This window comes from Sapajus apella, unplaced genomic scaffold, assembly GCF_009761245.1.
Source record: "Sapajus apella isolate SASKATOON/1434 unplaced genomic scaffold, GSC_monkey_1.0 scaffold6, whole genome shotgun sequence".
NCBI classification, from domain to species: Eukaryota; Metazoa; Chordata; class Mammalia; order Primates; family Cebidae; genus Sapajus; species Sapajus apella.
The window spans coordinates 42,559,129-42,581,153 of NW_022436946.1; the positions used below are offsets into that span (position 1 = coordinate 42,559,129).

Below are 22,025 nucleotides of genomic sequence, written 5' to 3' on the forward strand. Positions count from 1 at the left end.
TGGGCAGTGATCCAGAATTCTAACAAGTCCCAACCTCATGACTTGATAGTTATGAAGCCCACTTGAGCTTGAAGAGAAGGCTCTGGTAGTAAACAGCACAAAACCAGACATCTCTCAGGTGATGTAAGTGGATGGAACCAGATGGGAAGCTTGACTCCTCCTCACAGTGAAGACAGCTAAGGCCTTCACAGATGGAATCCGGCTGGGCTCTGGCCTGAGGCACACCTGGGGGACTTCAGCATTTCTGACTCCTGTTTCTCTAGAGACAAACATAGTTGCTAAGTGTGGTAGGAGTGCTGACAGCAGAATTCAAGAGCCCTGATGTTGCTGGTGTAGCTTGTGCTCTTTCTGACACAGGGTATTAGACATGCCTCCCCTCCTTGGTTTTGACAAGCTGAAATCTTAGCCCAGGCACAGTTCCATGCGCAAAGAGGCATATGCTTCAGCATAGGTCAGGAAGGCCCCGGTGATAGGTGCCTTCTTGTCAGGTGGTTAATACCGACAGCATTGCTTAAATACAAAGAGTTGGCCTCTATCATTTTAGCCTCACCTTTCGTTTGTCTATCTTAGAATCAAGAATTAAAGGGTTTAAGTAAAATAAGGGTTACTTGAAAAAAAAAATAATTAAGGGATTTCTCCTACAATCCTAACAGAAATTCTCCATGCATTCTGTGAAGCAGTGTCTAATAGTGACTACTCTGAGTGAGGCTCCAGAAGTGAGTTCCTTCCTGACCTCTAAACAGAAATTCTCCATTTTAGACACCTGTCGTCTGTTGCCCGGCCTTGACTGTGGTCTTCAGGACTTCACTTGTCTGCCTTGGGGAAGGTGTCACTAATTTTGAGAATAAAGTCCCATTGGTCAGATGTGGTGGCTCATGCCTGTAATCCCAGCACTTTGGGAGGCTGAGGCGGGTGAATCACCTGAGGTCAGGAGTTCAAGACCAGCCTGGCCAACGGGGTTAAACCTGTCTCTATGAAAAATACAGAAAATTCACTGCGTGTGATGGCAGGTGCCTGTAATCCCAGCTATTCAGGAGGCTGAGGGAGAATTGTTTGAACCCAGGAGGCAGAGGTTGCAGTGAGCCAAGATCGCACCATTGCACTCCAGCCTGGGTGACAGGGTGAGAGTCTGTCTTTAAAAAAAAAAAAATTAGCTGGGCATGGTGGCAGGCACTTGTAATCCCAGCTACTCAGAAGGCTGAGGCTAGAGAATTCCTTGAACCCTAGAGGCAGAGGTTGTAGTGAGCCAAGATCACGCCATTGCACTCCAGCCTGGGCGACAAGAGTGAAACTCTGTCTCAAAATACTAGTAATAATAATAATCTCTTTACACCTGTATTACACTGGCAAAAATTAGAAAGCTGGGTAATACCAGGGCCTGAGATCGTGGGTCTGAGGCACTCTCGTGGGGTGCCGGTGGGAAAGCAGCTGGTGCAACCATGCTGGTGGGTAGCAGTACTATGTTATTAGTCATGAGGGGAACTGGGTACAGTCTGGGACAGTGTCATTGGGAGCATGGGTAGGCAAAATATGGTGGATGCACTTTGGTCTTTATCAGGCAGCAGTGAGAAGCAGTAGATTCCATGTTCCTATAATGCCTTGAATGGATCTTAAAAACCATCCTGAACATGCAAGGGGAAATTTAATCCATTTGTAAAATTTAAAATATATAGACAGAACAGCAAAATTCATTTTACAGGGCATACGCCATCACCTCAAACTGAAATGTTTTCTTCCAGTTTCTTGAAAGCCAGTGATGTTCCTGTCTTATCCCCAACCATTATTGCCCAAATAAAACATGACATTAAAATTATCCCCCAAGAAAAGTAGTAAGTGCTATTTTAAAAAATTATTTTTTTAGGCGGATGTGGTGGTTCATGCCTGTAATCCCAGCACTTTGGAAAGCAGAGGTGGATGGATCATGAGGTCAGGAGTTTAAGACCAGCCTGGCCAATATGATGAAACCCCATCGCTACTGAAAATACAAAAATTAGCTGGGTGTGGTGGTTCATACCTATAGTCCCAGCTGCTTAGGAGGCTGAAGCAGGAGAATCACTTGAGCTGAACCTGGGAGGTGGAGGTTGCAGTGAGCTGAGATTGCGCCACTGCACTCCAGCCTGGGCAATAGAGCAAGACTCCGTCTCAAAAAAAAAAATAAAGTTCTTTTTTAATTTTATTTTTTAAATTTTCCCTACTTTCGAGCTAACAAGTTAAAGTAAATGCTATTTGGCAGGGAAATGCAATCAAATCAGCACCATGTTTCCTAGAGCAGATCTGTTTCTTTGGACAGGATTACCATTACTGGTAAAACAGCTGGCTGGATAGTCCTCTTCCAAAAGTCATAACTTTAAATTGTTCATCCTTTAAAAATTGCAGACAGTAGCAATACTTTCAGACTTTCCTGGGAAAGCAAGAACTATATCTTAAATTAAAAAAGCAATTCTGGGCTGGGCGTGGTGGCTCACGCCTGTAATCCCAGCATTTTGGGAGGCTGAGGCAGGCAGATCACCTGATGTTGGAAGTTCAAGACCAGCCTGACCAACATGGAGAAACCTTGTCTCTACTAAAAAATACAAAATTAGCCAGGTGTGGTGGTGCATGCCTGTAGTCCCAGCACTTTGGGAGGCCTAGGTGGGTGGATCACCTGAGGTCAGGAGTTCAAGAGCAGCCTGGCCAACATGGTGAAACTCTGTCTCTACTAAAAACAAAAAAAATTAGCTGGGTGTGGTGGCAGGGTCCTGTAATTGGAGCTACTCAGGAGGCTGAGGCAGGAGAATCTGATCCCGGGCGGTGGAGGTTGCAGTGAGCTGAGATCCTGCCATTGCACTCCAGCCTGGGTGACAGAGGGAAATTCTGTATCCAAAAAAAAAAAAAAAAAAAAAAATTCATAACTAACTCATGTGGAAATTAAGCTACCATTTTTACTGATGACTCAGTAAAGCCAAATTTACAAATGGTAAAATAGAAAACCCATGTTACACTGCATAGTATATATTATTTCTCCCTGAGACTTTAACTTTTCAAATAAATATCAATTGGCTGGGTGCAGTGGCTCACACTTGTAATCCCAACACTTTGGGAGGCTAAGGCGGGCAGATCATGAGGTCAGGAGTTTGAGACTAGCCTACCCAACATGGTGAAACCCTGTCTTTACTAAAAATACAAAAATTAGGAGGGCGTGGTGGCGGGCACCTATAATCCCAGCTACTCAGGAGGCTGAGGCAGGAGAATCGCTTGAACCTGGGAGGCAGAGATTGCAGTGAGCCCAGACTGTGCCATTCCAGCCTGGGTGACAGAGATTCCGTCTCAAAAAAAACCAAAAAATTTTTCCTGAGTCTTATGAAAAACAAGCTGGTTAAACAATTCCAGACACATGGGCCCAAATATCCCACTGCTTTGGGCTACAGAAGTTTCTCTTCACTGCCAGCTAATTCAGGATTCTCAAGAATTCCTGGGGAGGGGGCAAATAAGAGCCCAGATACAGAGTTTTTTTTGTCTGTTTTGTTTTGTTTGTAGACAGTCTTTCCCTCCTCACCCAGGCTGGAGTGCAGGGGTGTGATCTCTGCTCACTGCAAACTCTGACTCCTGGGTTCAGGCAATTCTCCTGCCTCAGTCTCCCAAGTAGCTGAGACTACAGGCGTGTGCCACCATGCCTAATTTTTGTATTTTTACTAGAGATGGGGTTTTGTCATGTTGGCCAGGGTGGTCTCAAATTCCTCACCTTAAGTAATCAACCTGCCTCAGCCTCCCAAAGTGTTGGGATTACAGGTGTAAGCCACTCCGCCTGGGTCTGCCAGTCTTTTTGATGTGACGTAATCTAACAAATCTCTTAGTGGAGATGACCCCTTCAAGTGCCAGAAGACAGCTCCTGGGAATCTATAGACTGGCCTATTTATCCATATGTCCTTTCTTAGATGATGTACATTATGTGTGTCTACACCACCATACTACTCTGTTAAGCTTTCATCCCTTTTATGACACTTTAAGAATTTGTTTTGTTCTCTTTACTGATGAAACAGGTATGTTTCTTTTCACCCAAAAATTAAATCTTTACCCTAAACCAGAGGTCAAAAAACTTTTTCTGTAGATAGTAAATATTTTAGGCATTGGCCAAGCACAATGGCTCATGCCTGTAATCCCAGCACTTTAGGAAGCTGAAGTGAGTCACCTGAGCCCAGGAGTTGGAAACAGCCTGGGCAACAGAGAACCCACCTCTACAAAAATACGGCCTTTTTTTTTTTTTTTTTTTTTGAGATGAAGTCTTGCTATGTCGCCCTCAGGCTGGTCTCAAACTCCTAGGATTAAGTGATCCACCTGCCTTGGCCTCCCAAAATCCTGGGTTTGCAGGTGTAAGCCACTGTTCTCAGCTAACAGCTTTTTTTTTTTTTTTAATTTTGAGACAGTTTCACTCTTGTCCAGGCTGGAGTGCAATGGCATGACCTTGGCTCACTGTAACTTCTGCCTCCCAGGTTCAAGTGACTCTCTTGTCTAAGTAGCTGGGATTACAGACACCCACCACCACGCCCAGCTAGTTTTTCTGTTTAGTAGAGACAGGGTTTTACCATGTTAGCCAGGCTGGTCTCAAACTCCTGACCTCAGGTGATCTGCCTTCCTCAGCCTCCCGAAGTGCTGGGATTACAGGCATGAGCCACTGCACCCGGCCAAAGTTTTTTTTGAGACGGAGTTTCACTCTTGTTGCCCAGTCTGGAGTGCAATGGTGTGATCTAGGCTCACCACAACCTCTGCCTCTGCCTCCCGGGTTCAAGTGATTCTCCTGCCTCAGCCTCTCCAGCAGCTGGGATTATAGGCATGTGCCACCACACCTGGCTAATTTTGTATTTTTAGTAGAGACGGGGTTTCTCCATGTTGGCCAGGCTGGTCTCAAACTCCTGACCTCAGGTGATCTGCCTGCCTTGGCCTCCCAAAATGCTGGGATTAGAGGTGTGAGCCACTGCGCCCAGCCAAAACTTTTTTTTTTTTTTTTGAGACGGAGTTTCGCTCGTTACCCAGGCTGGAGTGCAATGGCATGATCTCAGCTCACTGCAACCTCCGCCTCCCGGGTTCAGGCAATTCTCCTGCCTCAGCCTCCTGAGTCGCTGGGATTACAGGCATGTACCTCCATGCCCAGCTGATTTTTTGTATTTTTAGTAGAGACGGGGTTTCACCATGTTGACCAGGATGGTCTCGATCTCTTGACCTTGTGATCCCGTGATCCACCCGCCTCGGCCTCCCACAGTGCTGGGATTACAGGCTTGAGCCACCGCGCCCAGCCTAAAACGTTTTTTTTAAAGTAAATATTTTAGGTTTTGTAGGCCACAGGTCTCTGGGTGTGTGTGATGTAAAAACCATTCTTAGCTCAAAGGCCATACAAAAACAAGTCTTTGGCCACCTTAGTTTATGGACCCCTGGCCCAAACAATTTCAAATGGGCTCTAACTAGCTGGTTTGAAATTAGTTGTAACAATTTTATTTATCCAGACTTGTGAAGACACACTGAAGGGAACTAAGTGCCCTTGGTGGTAATTCAGAAGGGCAGGGGAGAAAGGGCTCTTCCAGAGGGTCTCCCCTAACCATCTGAAGGTACCTTGACTTTGCTTGGTTTTGCCTAAAGAAGCCTGAAGCTGGGAATCTGGCCCAGCTGGACAGGGAACATTTTAAATAAAAACACTAAGAGACAACAAGGCCAGTTTATTTTACAGTGACTCCTGAGGTAGTTTATGTGGGAAACAGCAGGCAAGCCATTAGAGCCCTCTGGGGCTTAGTTCATTCTGCACACGTCTCACTCTGGGCAAAAGCGTTCTCACAGAGGAGGTCGAAGGAGCATGAATCAAGGTGGGCAGTGGTGGGGAGGGGCAGGCCTTGGGCAGTGTCTCCACATATGAATCCCAATTTCCACAAAATGGCTCAGCAGATTCCACAAACACTAAGAGAACTTTATTTTAATAAAAACGTCCTCTTTTTTAGTTGACCCTTTCCTCTACCACTAGAAAGCAGCTTTATTGCTAAAAAAGCAATCCATTTATTTAGACATTCTCTTCTTAGGCAACTTTAAGTTTTTCCACCGCCGTAACAACACTCTGAATTTGTCACTTTCAGTCTTCTCTTCAAACACTTTTTTCAGGAGAATCCGCATAACTCTCTCTGTTCCTGCTTCTTTATCCTCTCCAATGAGAAGATCCAATGTATCTCCCACTTTGACCTGAAAATTAGAAGAAAATGGAGGCTTGGTTACACTTTGGGAAATCCAGGCCAATGCAAACATTACTGCTTTGAGTTTTCACCACCTGATCATGATGCAGAGGAGGGGCAGGTGAGAAAAGGCTCTGACCTCAGTCACTGTCACCTATCCCCATTGCCTCAGCATGATAGGGAGGGAGCCATAGCCAGGCACGGTGGCCCATGGCTGTAATCCCATCATGTCTGTAATCCCAGCACTTTGGGAGGCTGAGGCGGACAGATCACTTGAGGTCAGGAGTTTTATGACCAGCCTGGCCAACATGGTGAAACCCCATCTCTACTAAAAATAAAAAATTAGCTGGGTGTGGTGGCAGGCACCTCTAATCTCAGCTACTTAGGAGGCTGAGGCAGGAGAATTGCTTGAACCCGGGAGGTGGAGATTGCAGTGAGCAGAGATCACCCCACTGCACTCTAGTCTGGGTGACAGAAAGACTTCATCTTAAAAAAAAAAAAAAAAAAAAAAAAAAGGCCGGGTGCAGTGGCTCACGCCTGTAATCCCAGCACTTTGGGAGGCCGAGGCGGGTGGATCACGAGGTCAAGAGGTCGAGACCATCCTGGTCAACATGGTGAAACCCTGTCTCTACTAAAAATACAAAAATTAGCTGGGCATGGTGGCGTGTGCCTGTTGTCCCAGCTACTCGGGAGGCTGAGGCAGGAGAATTGCTTGAACCCAGGAGGCGGAGGTTGTGGTGAGCCGAGATGGCGCCATTGCACTCCAAGCCTGGGTAACAAGAGTGAAACTCCATCTTAAAAAAAAAAGAGAGGGGAGGGTGCCTCAAACACAAGGGGCTCAATATAAACCAGTGTCCTTCCTTTAGAAACAACTGGCTGGCTGTGGTTCGTCCCTGTGCATGTAAGGTCTTTTTTTTGAGATGGAGTCTCACTGTGTCACCAGGCTGAAGCGCAGTGGAGCCATCTTGGCTCACTGCAACCTCTGCCTTCTGGGTTCAAGCAATTCTTCTGCCTCAGCCTCTGAAGTGGCTGGGACTACAGGTGTATACCATCATGCCCGGCTAATTTTCGTATTTTTAGAAAAGATGGGGTTTCACCATGTTGGTCAGGATGTCTCGATCTCTTGACCTGGTGATCTTCCCGCCTTGGCCTCCCAAAGTGCTGGGATTACAGTCATGAGCCACTGCGCCTGGCCCACATGGAAGGTCTTTTAGGCCAACTGTGCCGTGGATGGCATGGTAACCTCTGTGACCTGCACATACACCTCCAGAGGAGTTCCTGGAACTAGAAAGCCTGAAGTAACTGGAAAAACACAAAAAGAGAAGAATGACCAACCCTGCAGTGCCTAATTAACTTTAAAACATTCTTCTATTCCTTATTTCTGCCTCAACTGATCAGGCAACTGGACTTTGTAACAGACCTTGCTCAACTGACAGGTCAACCTTGTGACTCCAGACTCAATGACCTCCTCCCAGCTTGCAAAAACTGCCCTGAACTGTAACTTCTGTAACTTTCCACTGCCAACCCCAAACCTATAAAACCAACTCGTATCCACTGCCCTCCACTGACTCTCTTTTTGGACTCAGCCCGCCCCTGGGTGAATAAACAGACATGTTGCTTATACAAAGTCTGTTTAGGGGGTTTCTTCATTCAGAGTGTGCTTATCATTTGGTGCTGAAACCCAGGACAGTGGTACTCCCCTTTGGGGGAGACCAGCCCCCTGTCCCCACTCTCCCTCTGTGAAGAGACCCATCTGTGACCTCAGTACATCAGACCAGCCCAACAACCCTCTTGCCATCCTCAGATTGGGTAAGCAGTTTCTCCCTTTCTCTTTAAAAAAAAAAAGAGATGGGGTTTCACCATGTTGGCCAGGCAGATCTCTAACTCCTGACCTCAAGTGATCCACCCGCCTGGGCCTCCCAAAGTGCTGGGATTACAGGTTTGAGCCACCATGCCCGGCCCTCTCTTTTCCTTTCAATCTTTCTCCTAGGTAGAGAACAGGAGACAAGTCTCCCTCTTTAAGTAGAGGCAAACGACACACACTTTATCCGTGGGCTCAAAAACTCGAATGTTGGTCACAGACTCAGGAAGACAGTCTTCCCTTGGTGTCTGGTCAATCGCAGGGATGTCTGCCCTGACCACTCAACCATGTTGCGGCCCAGGAGTTAGTCAGGGATGCCTACTAAAGACCCTGGTAGCTGCTTCGCTCCTTCTCATCCTCTCTACTCCTTGCCTTAAAACTTATCTCCTGGCCGGGCGCGGTGGCTCACGCCTGTAATCCCAGCACTTTGGGAGGCCAAGGCGGGTGGATCACGAGGTCAAGAGATCGAGACCATCCTGGTCAACATGGTGAAACCTCATCTCTACTAAAACTACAAAAAAATTAGCTGGGCATGGTGGCGCGTGCCTGTAACCCCAGCTACTCAGGAGGCTGAGGCAGGAGAATCGCCTGAACCCAGGAGGCGGAGGTTGCGGTGAGCCGAGATGGCGCCATTGCACTCCAGCCTGGGTAACAAGAGCGAAACTCTGTCTCAAAAAAAAAAAAAAAAAAACTTATCTCCTTTGCTGTGGGCAATATTCTGTCCTCTATTCCTGTCTTCGTCTCTAGCCTGCATCCTAAAAACCTCTTCGACTGTTGCCACATTTGAAACCTAAACGTGTAAGTTTTTCTGTAACACAGCCTGGCCTCAATGCAAATTAGACAATGGTTCCAAATGGCCAGAAAACAGCACTTTGGATTTTTCTATTCTGTGAGATCTAGACAATTTTTCTCAACGAATGGGCAAATGGCCTAAGGTGCCCGATGTCCAGGCATTTTTTTTACACTCCATTCCCTCCCTAATCTCTGCTGTCAATGCAACTCATCCCAAATTTTCCTTCTCTACCTTCCATCCGACCCTCCTGCCTCTGCCGGTGACCCAGAATCCTCCTTGTCCATCAGCTCTTCTGACCGTTCTCCTCCTTGCCTGTCCAAACCAGGCCCTAACTGCACCCCACCCCCAACCCCCCCGCCGGCCCCCGCAGGCTCCCTCCTCTTCCTCTGCCCACAACCCGCTTCCTTATGCCCCTCCTGTCACCTCCCCCCCCATACCTGGTCCAGCTTACACTTTAGTTCTGCAGCTACCTCCTCCACCCCTGCCCAACAATTCCCCCTTTGAGAGGTGGCTGGAACCAAAGGCATAGTTATGGTGCACATTCCTTTATCTGACCTTTCCCAAATTGGCCAACAGTTAGGCTCCTTTTCATCAGATTCTACTAAACATATACAAGAGTTCCAATACTTAACCCAGTCCTGTTATCTCACCTGGAGTGACTTAAACGTCATCCTTCTACTCTCATCCCTGAAGAATGCTTAATATGCATGTTATCACCCAATCAGCCCCTGACATTTAAAAAGCTACAGAAATTGGAATCTGGCCCTCAACCCCCACAACCGGAACTAATCAACCTCACCTTTAAGGTGTTTAATAACTGAGAAGAAGCTGCCAAGCAGCAGCATATTTCAGAATTACAAATGCTAGCCTCAGCTGTAAGACAGACCCCAGCCTCTCCTTCAGCTTACAGAAGTTTCAGATCACCAGACCCATAGCATCCAGGCTTCTCTTCAGGACCTTCTCCCTGAAAGCCTTGCTTCAAATGCCGAAAACCTGGCCACTGCGCCAAGGAATGCCCACAGCCAGGGATTCCTCCTAGACCATGTCCCATCCGTGTGGGACCCCACTGGAAGGCAGACTGCCCGACTCAAACCACTGTCTCTAAGGCTCCAAGAGCCCAACCCCATAGCCCTCAGGCTCTTTCCCTGCTCTCCTCAGCTTAGTGGCTGAAGACTGATGCTGCCGGAACATCTTGGAGGCCCCCTGGACCGTCATGGACGCCGAGCTTTGGGTAACTCTTATCACGGAGGGTAAGTCCATCTCTTTCTTAATCAACACGGGGGCCACCCACTCCATGCTACCTTCTTTACAAGGACCTGTCTCCTTGGCCTCCATAACTGTTGTGGAAATTGACAGCAAGGCCTCCAGGCCTCTCAAAACTCCCCAAGTCTGGTGTCAATTAGGCCAGCACTCCATTCCACATTCTTTCCTAATCTTAGGTCCCCACTTGTCTAGTTCTCCTGATAAGCCAAGATATCCTAACAAAATTGTCTGCCTTAACTATTCTTGGGCTATAGCCACACCTCACTGCCGCCCTACTCACACCTGAGACATAAGGTATGTCTCCCTACCTTAACCCTAGGGTGTGGGAAACCACCTCCCCATCCCTTGCCAGAATTCACTCACCCTTCATCATCCCCTTAAAACCTAACCACCCTTATCCTGTCCAGCGCCAGTACCCCAACCCAGCACAAACCTTAAAAGGCCTAAAGCCTGTTATTACTCACTACAACATGGCCTTTTAGTTACCACTAACTCTCCTTACAATTCCCCTATCCTACCTGACAAATTCTACAGACTAGTCCAAAACCTCTGCTTCATCAATCAGATTGTACTTCCCATCCACCTGGTTGTACCAAACCCCTATACCCTCCTATCTTCCATACCCCACAACTCACTACTCTGTTCTTGACCTCAAAAATGCTTTTTTCTAAAGCCCATCCGTTACCTATCTCAGTAGAATCCTTCGCCAGCATACACACAAGATCTCCCTGCCAGCCATATCCAGTTAATTTCCCAAACTCCAACCCCAACCACTAAACCACAGCTTCTCTTCCTCCTAGATGTTGTAGGCTGGAATACCAGGTTCTGCCCTACTAACCAAACCACTTTATAAACTTTCAAAAGGAAACTTAGCTGACCCCATAGACCAACAATTCTGCCCCCATTCAAGGCGGCTTTAGAAACAGCCCCTACACCCGCACTCCCCAACTCTCCCAACCCTTCTCCCTTCACACAGCAGAAGTAAAAGGCTGCGCAGTCGGAGTTCTTACATGAGAGCCAGGGCCATGACCAGTCACCTTGTCTAAACAACTTGACCTCACAGTCCTGGGCCGGCCGGCATGTTTATGCACCACAGCAGCTGTGGCTGTAATACTCCTAGAATCCCTTAAAATTACTGACTACGCTCCACTTACTCTATTGCTCACACGACCTCCAAAGTTTAGTTTCTTCTTCACACTTATCCACTTACTTTCAGCCTCTCGCCTTCTCCAGCTTTATGCACTCTTTATTGAAACCCCACCTTAACCCAGCCTCTCGCTTAACACCTAACACAAACCCTGAACCCCATGACTCTATCTCCGTAATCCATATAGCATCCTCCCCATTTCTCCATATTTCTCTTTTTCCTATTCCAGATCCCACATGATTTACTGATGGCAATTCCTCCAAGCCCAGTTGGTTGGCACTGGCCAAAGCTGGTTATGCTGTTGTATCACACCCATCTATTATCGAGGCTGCCACACTCCCCTCTTCCACCACTTCTCAGCAAGCTGAACTAACTGCCTTAACGCATGCTCTTACTGTTGCCAAAGGACTACTAATATCTATACTGACTCTAAACACGCCTTCCACATCCTACACCACCATGCTGCCATATCCACTGGAGAGAACACCAAAACCCTTCAGATTCTATTGCCCAAGGAAATGCCTTAGGTGACAAAACAGCAAAGAACCAACAGACACCCCAATATCTCCCCCACAAGACTAGTATTTTTCCTTCTCATCTATCTCCCTACCTATTCCTCCTCCGAAAACTTGCTTTACCAGTCGCTTCCTACACAAGGCAAATGGTTCTTAAACCACAGGAAGTTCCTCCTCCCTGCCTCACAAGTTCACTCTGTCTTCTAATCCCTTCATAACCTTTTCCTCGTAGAATACAAGCCCATGGCTCATCTTTTAAAACCCCTTATTTCTTTTCCATCATGGAAGTTCATCCTCAAAACAATCACTTCTCAATGTTCTGTCACTCCATGAGTCCTCAGGGCTTTCTCAGACCACCCCTCTTTCCCCTACACATCAGGCCCACAAATTTTCAACTACACAAGACATCAGGCCCACAAGTTTCCCCCTACACAAGATTGGCAAATAAACTTCAAGTTTTGCCTAGGTAGGCATTTACCCTGTCTCTCACTCCATCCTTGGCTGCCCTCCCCTTCATCAGACTCTCCTTCAGACCCTTCTTCCTGCCTGCTTCTACCTAGCCTTGTTAATAAAAGTGAGTGGTTACTCACAGATACCACACACTTCCTCATACACTGTGAAAACAGTATCTCTCCCTCCACACAGTTACCCTACCAAACCCCACTACAACCTTTAACAAACGCAGCCCTTGCTGGTTCCCTTGGTATTTGGGTACACAATCCCTGCCCCCCCCGAACACTTTCTCATCTTTTCAGTTTACACTTCCAGTTCTGTCTAAGCCAAGGACTTTTTTCCCTCTGTGGTTCTTCTTACATCTGCCTTCCTACCAACTGGACAGGCACTTGTACCCTAGTTTTCCTTACTCTGAAAATTTAGTTTGCCAACAGAGACGAAAGCTTCCCTGTTCCCCTTGAGCTCCTGACATGACACAAGTGGGTCATTCCACTGATCCCCTTACTTGCAGGGTTAGGAATTATGACAGCACAGGTGTAGTAGGCCTTACTACTTCAGTTGTCACCTTCTGTAGCCTCTAATGATTTATCTGCTAGCACTGCAGAATTAACTCAATCACTACCCCTTCTTCAAGCTCAAGTAAATTCCCTAGCTGCAACTGTCCTCCAAAACTGCAGAGGTCTTGATTTACTGACTGCTGAAAAAGGAGGTCTTTGCCTATTCTTTTTTTTTTTTTTTTGAGATGGAGCTTTGCTCTTGTTCCGCAGGCTGGAGTGCAATGGCGCGATCTCGGCTCACCGCAACCTCCGCCTCCTGGGTTCAGGCAATTCTCCTGCCTCAGCCTCCTGAGTAGCTGGGATTACAGGCATGCGCCACCATGCCCAGCTAATTTTTGTATTTTTAGTAGAGACGGGGTTCCACCATGTTGACCAGGATGGTCTCGATCTCTTGACCTCGTGATCCACCCGCCTCGGCCTCCCAAAGTGCTGGGATTACAGGCGTGAGCCACTGCGCCCGGCTGCCTATTCTTAAATGAAGAATGTTGTTTTTATGTAAACCAGTCTGGCTTCGTATATGATGCCATCAATAGATTTAAAGGACAGAGACGAAAAGCTCCATAATCAGGCAAATGGTTATACTGGATCTGGCTGGGCTGGCTGGACACTCTGTGTGTCATGGCTTCTTCCAATCCTTTGTCCTCTGATACTTATCTTTCTCCTTCTCTTATTTGGATCCTGTGTTTTCTGATTAATCTCTCAATTCCTACAGAATTGTATACAAACGATAACCCATCAGTCAATACAACAAATCCTCCTTCTAACAACTCCACAATATCACCCCTTGCCCCAAGATCTCTCAGCAGTCTAAATTCTTTCCCGTTTTTAGGTTTCCACGTCACCCCCAATCCCGCTCGAATAAACGAGCCCTATCACCCCTCTGTGCCAGCCTTCCTAGTAGTCCACTGTCCTCCACTCTTCATTTCTTTTTCCTTTATGTTACTAATAGTACAGAGTAGCTCAAATACATCTATCGGGTGACTTAAGGAAATATTTGAATGGACACATTTATCTTGGTAATGCTGGCAAATAAGACAAAGCAGGGGCAGTCTTAGAGACTGTGTGCACAGTAATTACTACAGGCACTGGGAAGACAATTTCCAGGCAATGTTTGCCTCAACTCACAAAGGAAAGGTGCAATGCCGCAGAAAGCAGAGTTGGATCTGATTCAATGGGTTAAAAGGCTGAGGTCAAACCCATTCTTGCTCAGAAGGCAGCTTCAGCTGAGGCAGTGCAATGCACACCCTGGGGCAGTTATGTCAGCTCCGCGACCTAGGACACTGGTCTGTGCTGTAAGTATGGACAGCCCAAGACAGATACCTGGTCCAGGCAGCTCATGATCTCAAGGGATCTTTCCAGACACTCAAGAAGGGACAAACAGACCCAGGTGCCACATGCTCCCGCTTCTACTAAAACACAAGCCAGGGATGATTGGGGGCCATCTCACAACCCTCACCACTGTTTCCAGTATGGGGTGAGCAAGCCCATGTGTGGACTACTAACCGTAAGTGGGCACACATGGCCATTTATAAGGCCACTGGAGGGCTTCTGTTTAAGAAGTATGGTGTCAGAATGCTGACCTTTATTTTCCAATTAATGTTCTCTAAGGCAGATACAACTTCAGACTGTGAAACCTTTGAACCTCACCAGAACAAGCCGATGCCTATTCTCCCACCCACTCAAGACCTCTGTAGGCCCAGTTGTCAGTCCACAACATGGCATGCACACCTGCTTGCCACAACCCTATACTGACCAATCCAGGAAGCCCACAGGAACTGGATATAAAACTCATGCGGGAGCAGATTTTAAACTGCTAACTTCCTCTCCTGTGGGCTGAGAAACGCAAAGGCTCATACGACAGCTATGGTCAAGACTTTCTCTCCTTGGGCTTGTGGAACAGAACAACACAGGTATTATCTGGGCAGGGGTAGGGGGCGTTCCACCTTTCTGTAGTTCCACTGGGTTCAATTTTTTTTTTTTTTTTTTGAGACGGAGTCTTGCTCTGTCACCAGGCTGGAATGCAGTAACACAATCTCAGCTCATTGCAACCTCTGCCTCCCGGGTTCAAGCGATTGTCCTGCCTCAGCCTTCCAAGTAGCTGGGACTATAGGTGCACGCCACCACGCTTGGCTAATCATTGTGTTTTTGGCAGAGACGAGGTTTCGCCATGATGGCCAGGATGGTCTCGAACTCTTGACCTCGTGATCTGCCCGCCTCGACCTCCCAAAGTGCTGGGATTACAGGTATGAGCCGCTACAACTGACCCTGGATTCAATTTTTATTTATTTTTTTAGGAATGTGAATCAGTGACAATGGGTTCAGTGTTTAACAAGACTACTTCAGCCTGTGTGGACATTTTAAAAAATCTGTCTAGATTTTTATCTGTCTAGAAAAACAAGGCTTAGGAACTCTGCTTTACCTTTTTTGGCATAACCTTATTTCATTAAAATTATTATTTTAAAAATGTTTAGAGATGGGTCTCACATGTTGTGCAGGGTGGAATGCAGTAGCTATTCATAGGTACAATCACAGTGCACTGCAGTCTAAGCTCTTGGGCTCAATGACACTCTTGCATCAGCTTCCCAAGTGGCTGGGACTACAGGCATGCACCACCTTGCCCAGCTAAAATTCTTTTTAAAAAAAAAAAAAATAAAGGAGTTTCACTCTGTCGCCCAGGCTGGAATGCAGTGGTATGATCTCAGCTCACTGCAACCTCCACCTTCCGGGTTTAAGCGATTCTCCTGCCTCAGCCTCCCGAATAGCTGGAATTACAAGTGCCTGCCACCATGCCCAGGTAATTTTCTGTATTTTTAGTAGAATCGGGGTTTCGGCCTCCCAAAGTGCTAGGATTACAGGGATGAGCCATTGTGCTGGGCCTAAAATTCTTTTAATAAGTAATATGTGCATGTGTTATAAAATTTAGAAGATACAAAAGGGTATACAAAGAAAAGGTATATAGGTCAGGCGTGGTGTCTCATGCCTGTAATCTCAGCACTTTGGGAGGTCTAGGTGGGCAGATCATTTGAGGTCAGAAGTTCAAGACCAGCCTAGATTACACAGTGAGACCCTGTCTCTACCAAAAATAAAAAATTAGCCAGGTATGGTGTTGTGCCTGTAGTACCAACTACTTGGGAGGCTGAGGTGGAAAGATCACTTGAGCCCGGAAGGTCAAGGCTGCAATGAGCTGTGGTTACACCACTGTACTCCAGCCTGGGCAACCAAGCAAGACCCTGTCTCCAAAGAAAAGAAAAAAAGATATACAAAGAAAAGGATACTCTATGTATATCTTTCCATGGAGATATTGTGCATGATGTCAGCCTCTCGAAAGAGAGGCCAGTGTGTGGCTAAAGAATGAATCCCTTTGGGGCTTCCTTGTGGCACATAGAAGGCGTCTTTCTCCTTACCCAACTGATCCCAAGAAGAGATGAGTTTAGGAAGGATTCGGTCCCCATACTTGGGCACCACACACCCACTGCTTAATCAACAGTTACTCAGCTCTGGGCTCCACCTGGTTTTCAGCTCAAAGAAAAGCTTTGCTGAACTGCAGGCAGCCAGGGTTAGAGCTGCAGCATCAGACAAGCACCTGACCCTTTGGGGCCAGCAGCTAGGCACTGGCTATACATTGCAGACCAAGGAAGGCAAGACATTTTTTATTCCCCTCCAAGGCCGTGTCCCTCACCACACACAAAGCAAAACTGGCGGAGATTAGGGGCTGTTCCAAATATCTACATTTCAAATCTCCAGTCAGCTGCAGTTTCTATGGCTACCAGGCCTCCTAGTAACAAGACAGCTTAATGTTAATAATGCCCCCTTCCTCTGCTGACCCTCACGAGAAACCTGCAAGGCAGCTGAGACAACGGAACACCCAAGGCAGAATGAAGCAGCAGCAATTAGGCTGTAGTTAACAACATCACAAAACGGGGAGAAAAATAGTCTAGTGGGGTTTGTAAATGAGGCCCCAGCACAGAGACAGGGTGTTCAGGGAGTAATCATTCCTTACTCCAAGAACACATCTTGTTTTTGGAATACTGCAGCTTAGAAGGAGGGCAGGCTACAGTCAGGAAAAAGTAATTCAGAGATGAGAAGCGCTTATGACTGCGTGCAGCTCATTGAGTAACAGCAGACAGCCATAGTGTAAGCATGCCGGTTCAAGTCAGGGGGATCACCAGGGCCTGTGACTTGGGGGCTGAGACAGCACGGGGGAGTTTTCCCTCCTTCTGCCCACATTGCTGCAAGAACCTGCATGATCCCAGTTAGCAAGGACTGCAGGAAGCCTCAGTGCTCACCCAAATGCACGGCTGACAGCTGACGGCCTCAAAGTCCCAAGTCCTAGGGCAACCGGATATAGCTCAGATCTTCCAACCCCAGGGGTGTTTTGAAATATGAAAGATGATGAAATAAAAACAATCTTCTCTGGAACCTCTGTTCCCAGAACACTGAGTTAGATTATACTTTCCAATACCTTGCATGTCTTTTGTCTTTCACAGTTTTTAATGGTCTCTGTCATATCTTTTTATTGTGTTTTAACTTTTTTTATTTTTTTATTTTTTTTTATTTATTTTTTTTTTTGGGACAGAGTTTCGCTCTCGTTACCCAGGCTGGAGTGCAATGGCACGATCTCGGCTCACCAAAACCTCCGCCTCCTGGGTTCAGGCAATTCTCCTGCCTTAGCCTCCTGAGTAGCTGGGATTACAGGCATGCACCACCATGCCCAGCTAATGTTTTGTATTTTTAGTAGAGACGGGGTTTCACCATGTTGACCAGGATGGTCTCGATCTCTTGACCTCGTGATCCACCCGCCTCGGCCTCCCAAAGTGCTGGGATTACAGGCGTGAGCCACCGCGCCCGGCCTTAACTTTTTTTAATCAGTATTTTTCCAATTTTTATACTCATGGTAAAAAATTCAGAAAATAAAAAGCATGAAGAAAATCAATATAACCCACAATGTTTCACTTAAATACTAGTAACAGCAGTATTTTAATTCCAGATGTTTGTATATATGTAATTTACTTTTACAAAAATATATTTTCTAACAGGATTTTTTTTTTTTTTGACAGGTCTCTTGTCACCCAAGCTGGAGTGCAGTGGCACGATTATGGCTTACTGCAGCCTTGACCTCCCAGGCTCAGGTAATCCTCCCATCTCAGCCTCCCGAGAAGCTGAGATAAACGCCTGCCACCACGCCTGGCTAATTTTTTGTATTTTTTATAGAGACAGAGTTTTGTCATGTTGCCCAGGCTGGTCTTGAACTCCTGTGCCCAAGCAATCTGCTGGCCTCAGCTCCCAAAGTGCTGGGATTCAAGTGTGAGCCACTGTGCCCCAGAATTTTTACATATGATTTATTGTTAGAAAAGTGAAGACTGGGCTGGGTGTGGTGGCTCACGTTTGCAGTCCCAGCACTTTGGGTGGCCGAGGTAGGCTGATCAGCTGAGGTCAGGAGTTCGAGACCAACCTGGCCTACATGGAGAAACCCCTTCTCTACTGAAAATATAAAAATTAGCCGGGCATGGTGGTACATGCCTATAATCCCAGCTACCCAGGAGGCTGAAGCAGGAGAATCGCTGGAACCTGGAGGCAGAGGCTGCAGTGAGTCGAGATCATGCCACTGCACTCCAACTTGGGAGACAAAGTGAGATTCCGTCCCAAAAAAAAAAAAAAAAAAAAGGTGGGGGGAGCCAGGCGCGGTGGCTCACACCTATAATCCCAGCACTTTGGGAGGCCGAGGCGGGTGGATCACGAGGTCAAGAGATCAAGACCATCCTGGTCAACATGGTGAAACCTTGTCTCTACTAAAAATACAAAAAATTAGCTGGGCATGGTGGTGCGTGTCTGTAGTCCCAGCTACTCGGGAGGCTGAGGCAGGAGAATTGCTTGAACCCAGGAGGCGGAGGTTTTGGTGAGCTGAGATGGCGCCATTGCACTCCAGCCTGGGTAACAAGAGCGAAACTCCGTCTCAAAAAAAAAAGAGGGGGAGGCCTGGAAACACATTTTCTTGTAACTGACTTTCACTTAACAACAGTATTGATATGGATTTGTCAGAAAATACAGAACACATCCTTTTTTATAGCTGCTCTGCACACAAAGCCATGCATCCAGCAAGCACTCGGTGGGTACTGCTGAGCTGTACAGAATTACACATCTGCTCAGATACCATCAGCCAAAGAACACCTCTACGTGGATCAAATGTTTCTTTGAAATCTAATTATAAGGATTCCATAAGGGCTAACATTAATGACCTGGAAGTTTAATTAATGGATTTTTGCCATTTCTAACAGTGGCTTATTCTAAAATTTAAAAAGGGAGAAGCTTTATCGGGGGTCATTAAGGCTGCAAAAGTGAAAGGGCCTGTGTGATTGAAGGCTATATGTGATTCTCACCAGCTTGAACTGGAAGACCACAGAGGACCTCAGAGAAAGAAGAGGAGCCAGAGGGAAATTTTGGGGCAGCATTAATTGAGTACTAACAGAGCAAGAGACAAAAACATCTGGCTATTTTAGGTTAGTATCTCACCGTTCTGCTTTTCTTCCATAATTTTTCCTCATTCAGCCTGAGTTCACCTTTGTAGAATGCATCTTCCACTTTGCTACAAAAAAAAAAAAGCAACAATGTACACATTTTGGGTGATGGATACTCTAAAGTGCAGACTTCATCACTACACAATATATCCATGTAACAAAACTGCACTTGTATCCTCAAATCTTTCTTTTTAAAGGGAAAGTGCTTTAAAATACAGACATATACTCAAAACAACTGCAGCTGACCCTTGGCCAACACGGGTCCAAACCGTGCAGATCCACTTACATGCAGATTTCCTTCAGCCTCTGCCACCCCTGAGACAGCAAGTCCAATTCCTCTTCCTCCTCCTCCTCTTCAGCCTACTCAAGGTGAAGATGACCAGGATGACCTTCATGATGATCCACTTCCACTTAATGAATAGTAAATAGGGCCAGGTGTGGGTGGCTCACACCTGTAATCCCAGCACTTTCAGAGGCCAGGATCATGAGGTCAGGAGTTCAAGACCAGCCTGGCCAACATAATGAAACCCTTTCTCTACTAAAAAATACAACAAAACAAAACTAGCTGGGCATGGTGGTGCATGCATGTAGTCCCAGCTACTCAGGAGGCTGAGGCAGGAGAATCGCTTGAACTGGGAGGTGGAGGTTGCAGTGAGCTGAGATCACGCTGCTACACTCCAGCTTAAAAAAAATAGTAAATAGGCCAGGCAATGTGGCTCACACCTGTAATCCCAGCATTTTGGGAGGCCAAGCCAGGTGAAGAGGTCAAGAATTTGAGAGGTCAAGCGATTGAGACCATCCTGGCCAACATGGTGAAACCCCGTCTCTACTAAAAATACAAAAACTAGCTGGGCATAGTCGTGTGTGCCTGTAGTCCCAGCTACTTGGGAAGCTGAGGCAGAATCACTTGAATCCAGGAGGCAGAGGCTGCAGCGAGCCAAGATTGGGCCACTGTATTCCAGCCTGGCAACAGAGACTCTGTCTCTAAATAAATATATTTTCACCTCCTTATGATTTTCTTAATAATATTTTCTTTTCTCTAGCTTACTATATTGTAACTGCATATCAGTAAGGCCTTCACTCAACAGGGTCAACAGTAGACTATATTAGTAGTCAAGTTTTCCTAACGTCAAAATATTAGAAGTTTTTGGAGTGTCAAAAGTTATACGTAGGCCGGGCACGGTGGCTCACGCCTGTAATCCCAGCACTGTGGGAGGCCAAGGCGTGTGGATCACGAGGTCAAGAGATCAAGACCATCCTGGTCAACATGGTGAAACCCCGTCTCTACTAAAAATACAAAAAATTAGCTGGGCATGGTGGCGCGTGCCTGTAGTCCCAGCTACTCAGGAGGCTGAGGCAGCAGAATTGCCTGAACCCAGGAGGCGGAGGTTGCGGTGAGCCGAGATCGCGCCATTGCACTCCAGCCTGGGTAACAAGAGCGAAACTCCGTCTCAAAAAAAAAAAAAAAAAAAAAAAAAAAAAAAAGTTATACGTAGCTTTTCAACCCCATGGAGGTTGGCACCTCTAACCCCCACATTGTTCAAGCATCAACTGTATACAAGTTTGAGAGAAACACTTGCCATTAATGTTTATTCAGACAGTGACTCCTCACAATCTCCATTTGGAGTACTGGGAAAGTGAAAGTCACCTGTTCTGGTGCGTATCTAATACAGGGAGATGAAAGGGCATTTCTAAACAGATGTTGAACTGCTGCAAAGATTTGCTAATGCTCTTGGGAAGTTAACTGGATGGAGCCTTAAGAGAGGTTTCAGCATACATGTCAAGCTCCATTCTGTACAGGGGCCTGGGGTACTCCACCTGACTCCCAGTGCAGAAACCACATGGCCAAGGCTGTAGCTCTGATGATTTATGACAGCTAAAGTGAGTGGGCACTTCCTTCCCCTCAGGTACCTGCTCTGTACACTAACAGAAAAACCAGGCACCACGTGTATAGCAAGGCCATTAAGAAACCCTCTGCCAGTCTGTACTGTCTGGGGAAATTCCAATCTGACAGCTGCTGATCTCTCTGAACTTAAGTCACTGGGGCAACCAGACCAGGGGAGGAAGCAGCTAAAAATCACTACCCTTTTTTTGATGATCTGATTCCAGGTGACTGATATGTGGAGCTCAGCTTAATAATAACAGCAGCAGCTACTACTCTGGGAGGGAAGAGGCACTCTAATGAGTCTGGCCAGAATTTAGAGAACATTCTCTAATGGCACCCTGATCAGAATGCCAAGAGCAGGGTCTGTGGACTGACTCATTTTTATGAATCCCTTAAGCTTCAAGGATTAAAAAATTAAACTATGCCATTAAATTAGGTCATAAAGATACAAATAATACAAGAAGATTTTTTTGAGTTTACTAATATCACTATTCTTGCCTTGTATACAATATGCCTGCAATCATTCCTAAAAGCATAAATGAACAGGTCGGGTGCAGTGGCTCACACTTGTAATCCCAGCACTTTGGGAAGCCGAGGTGGGCGGATCATGAGGTCAGGAGTTCAAGACCAGCCTGGCCAACATGGTGAAACCCGTTGCTACTTAAAAAACAAAAACAAAAACAAAAATTACCTGGGCATGGTGGCACGCGCCTGTAATCCTAGCTACTCGGGAGGCTGAGGCAGAACTGCTAGAACCAGGACCCAGGAAGCAGAGGTTGCAGTGAGCTGAGATCATGCCACTGCACTCCAGCCTGGGCTACAGAGTAAGACTCTGTCTCCAAAAAAAA

At 46.6% G+C, this 22,025-nt stretch overlaps 1 protein-coding gene across 2 annotated transcripts in view; it reads right to left on the minus strand.

The window, feature by feature from the left end:
* Positions 1-5,903: 5,903 nt before the first annotated feature.
* The window catches only part of MTRES1 (mitochondrial transcription rescue factor 1), a 26,443-nt gene continuing 10,321 nt past the window's right edge, over positions 5,904-22,025 (minus strand). The window contains exons 4-6 of one of the 2 annotated variants that reach the window (XM_032275129.1): positions 19,579-19,652; positions 19,288-19,360; positions 5,904-6,198 (exon numbers count right to left, since the gene is read on the minus strand). In XM_032275129.1, the coding sequence (XP_032131020.1) occupies positions 6,019-6,198; positions 19,288-19,360; positions 19,579-19,652 (327 nt within the window). In that variant the 3' untranslated portion in view covers positions 5,904-6,018. The remainder of the gene's footprint in view (positions 6,199-19,287; positions 19,361-19,578; positions 19,653-22,025) is intronic. The other variant, XM_032275128.1, reaches the window with a different exon arrangement.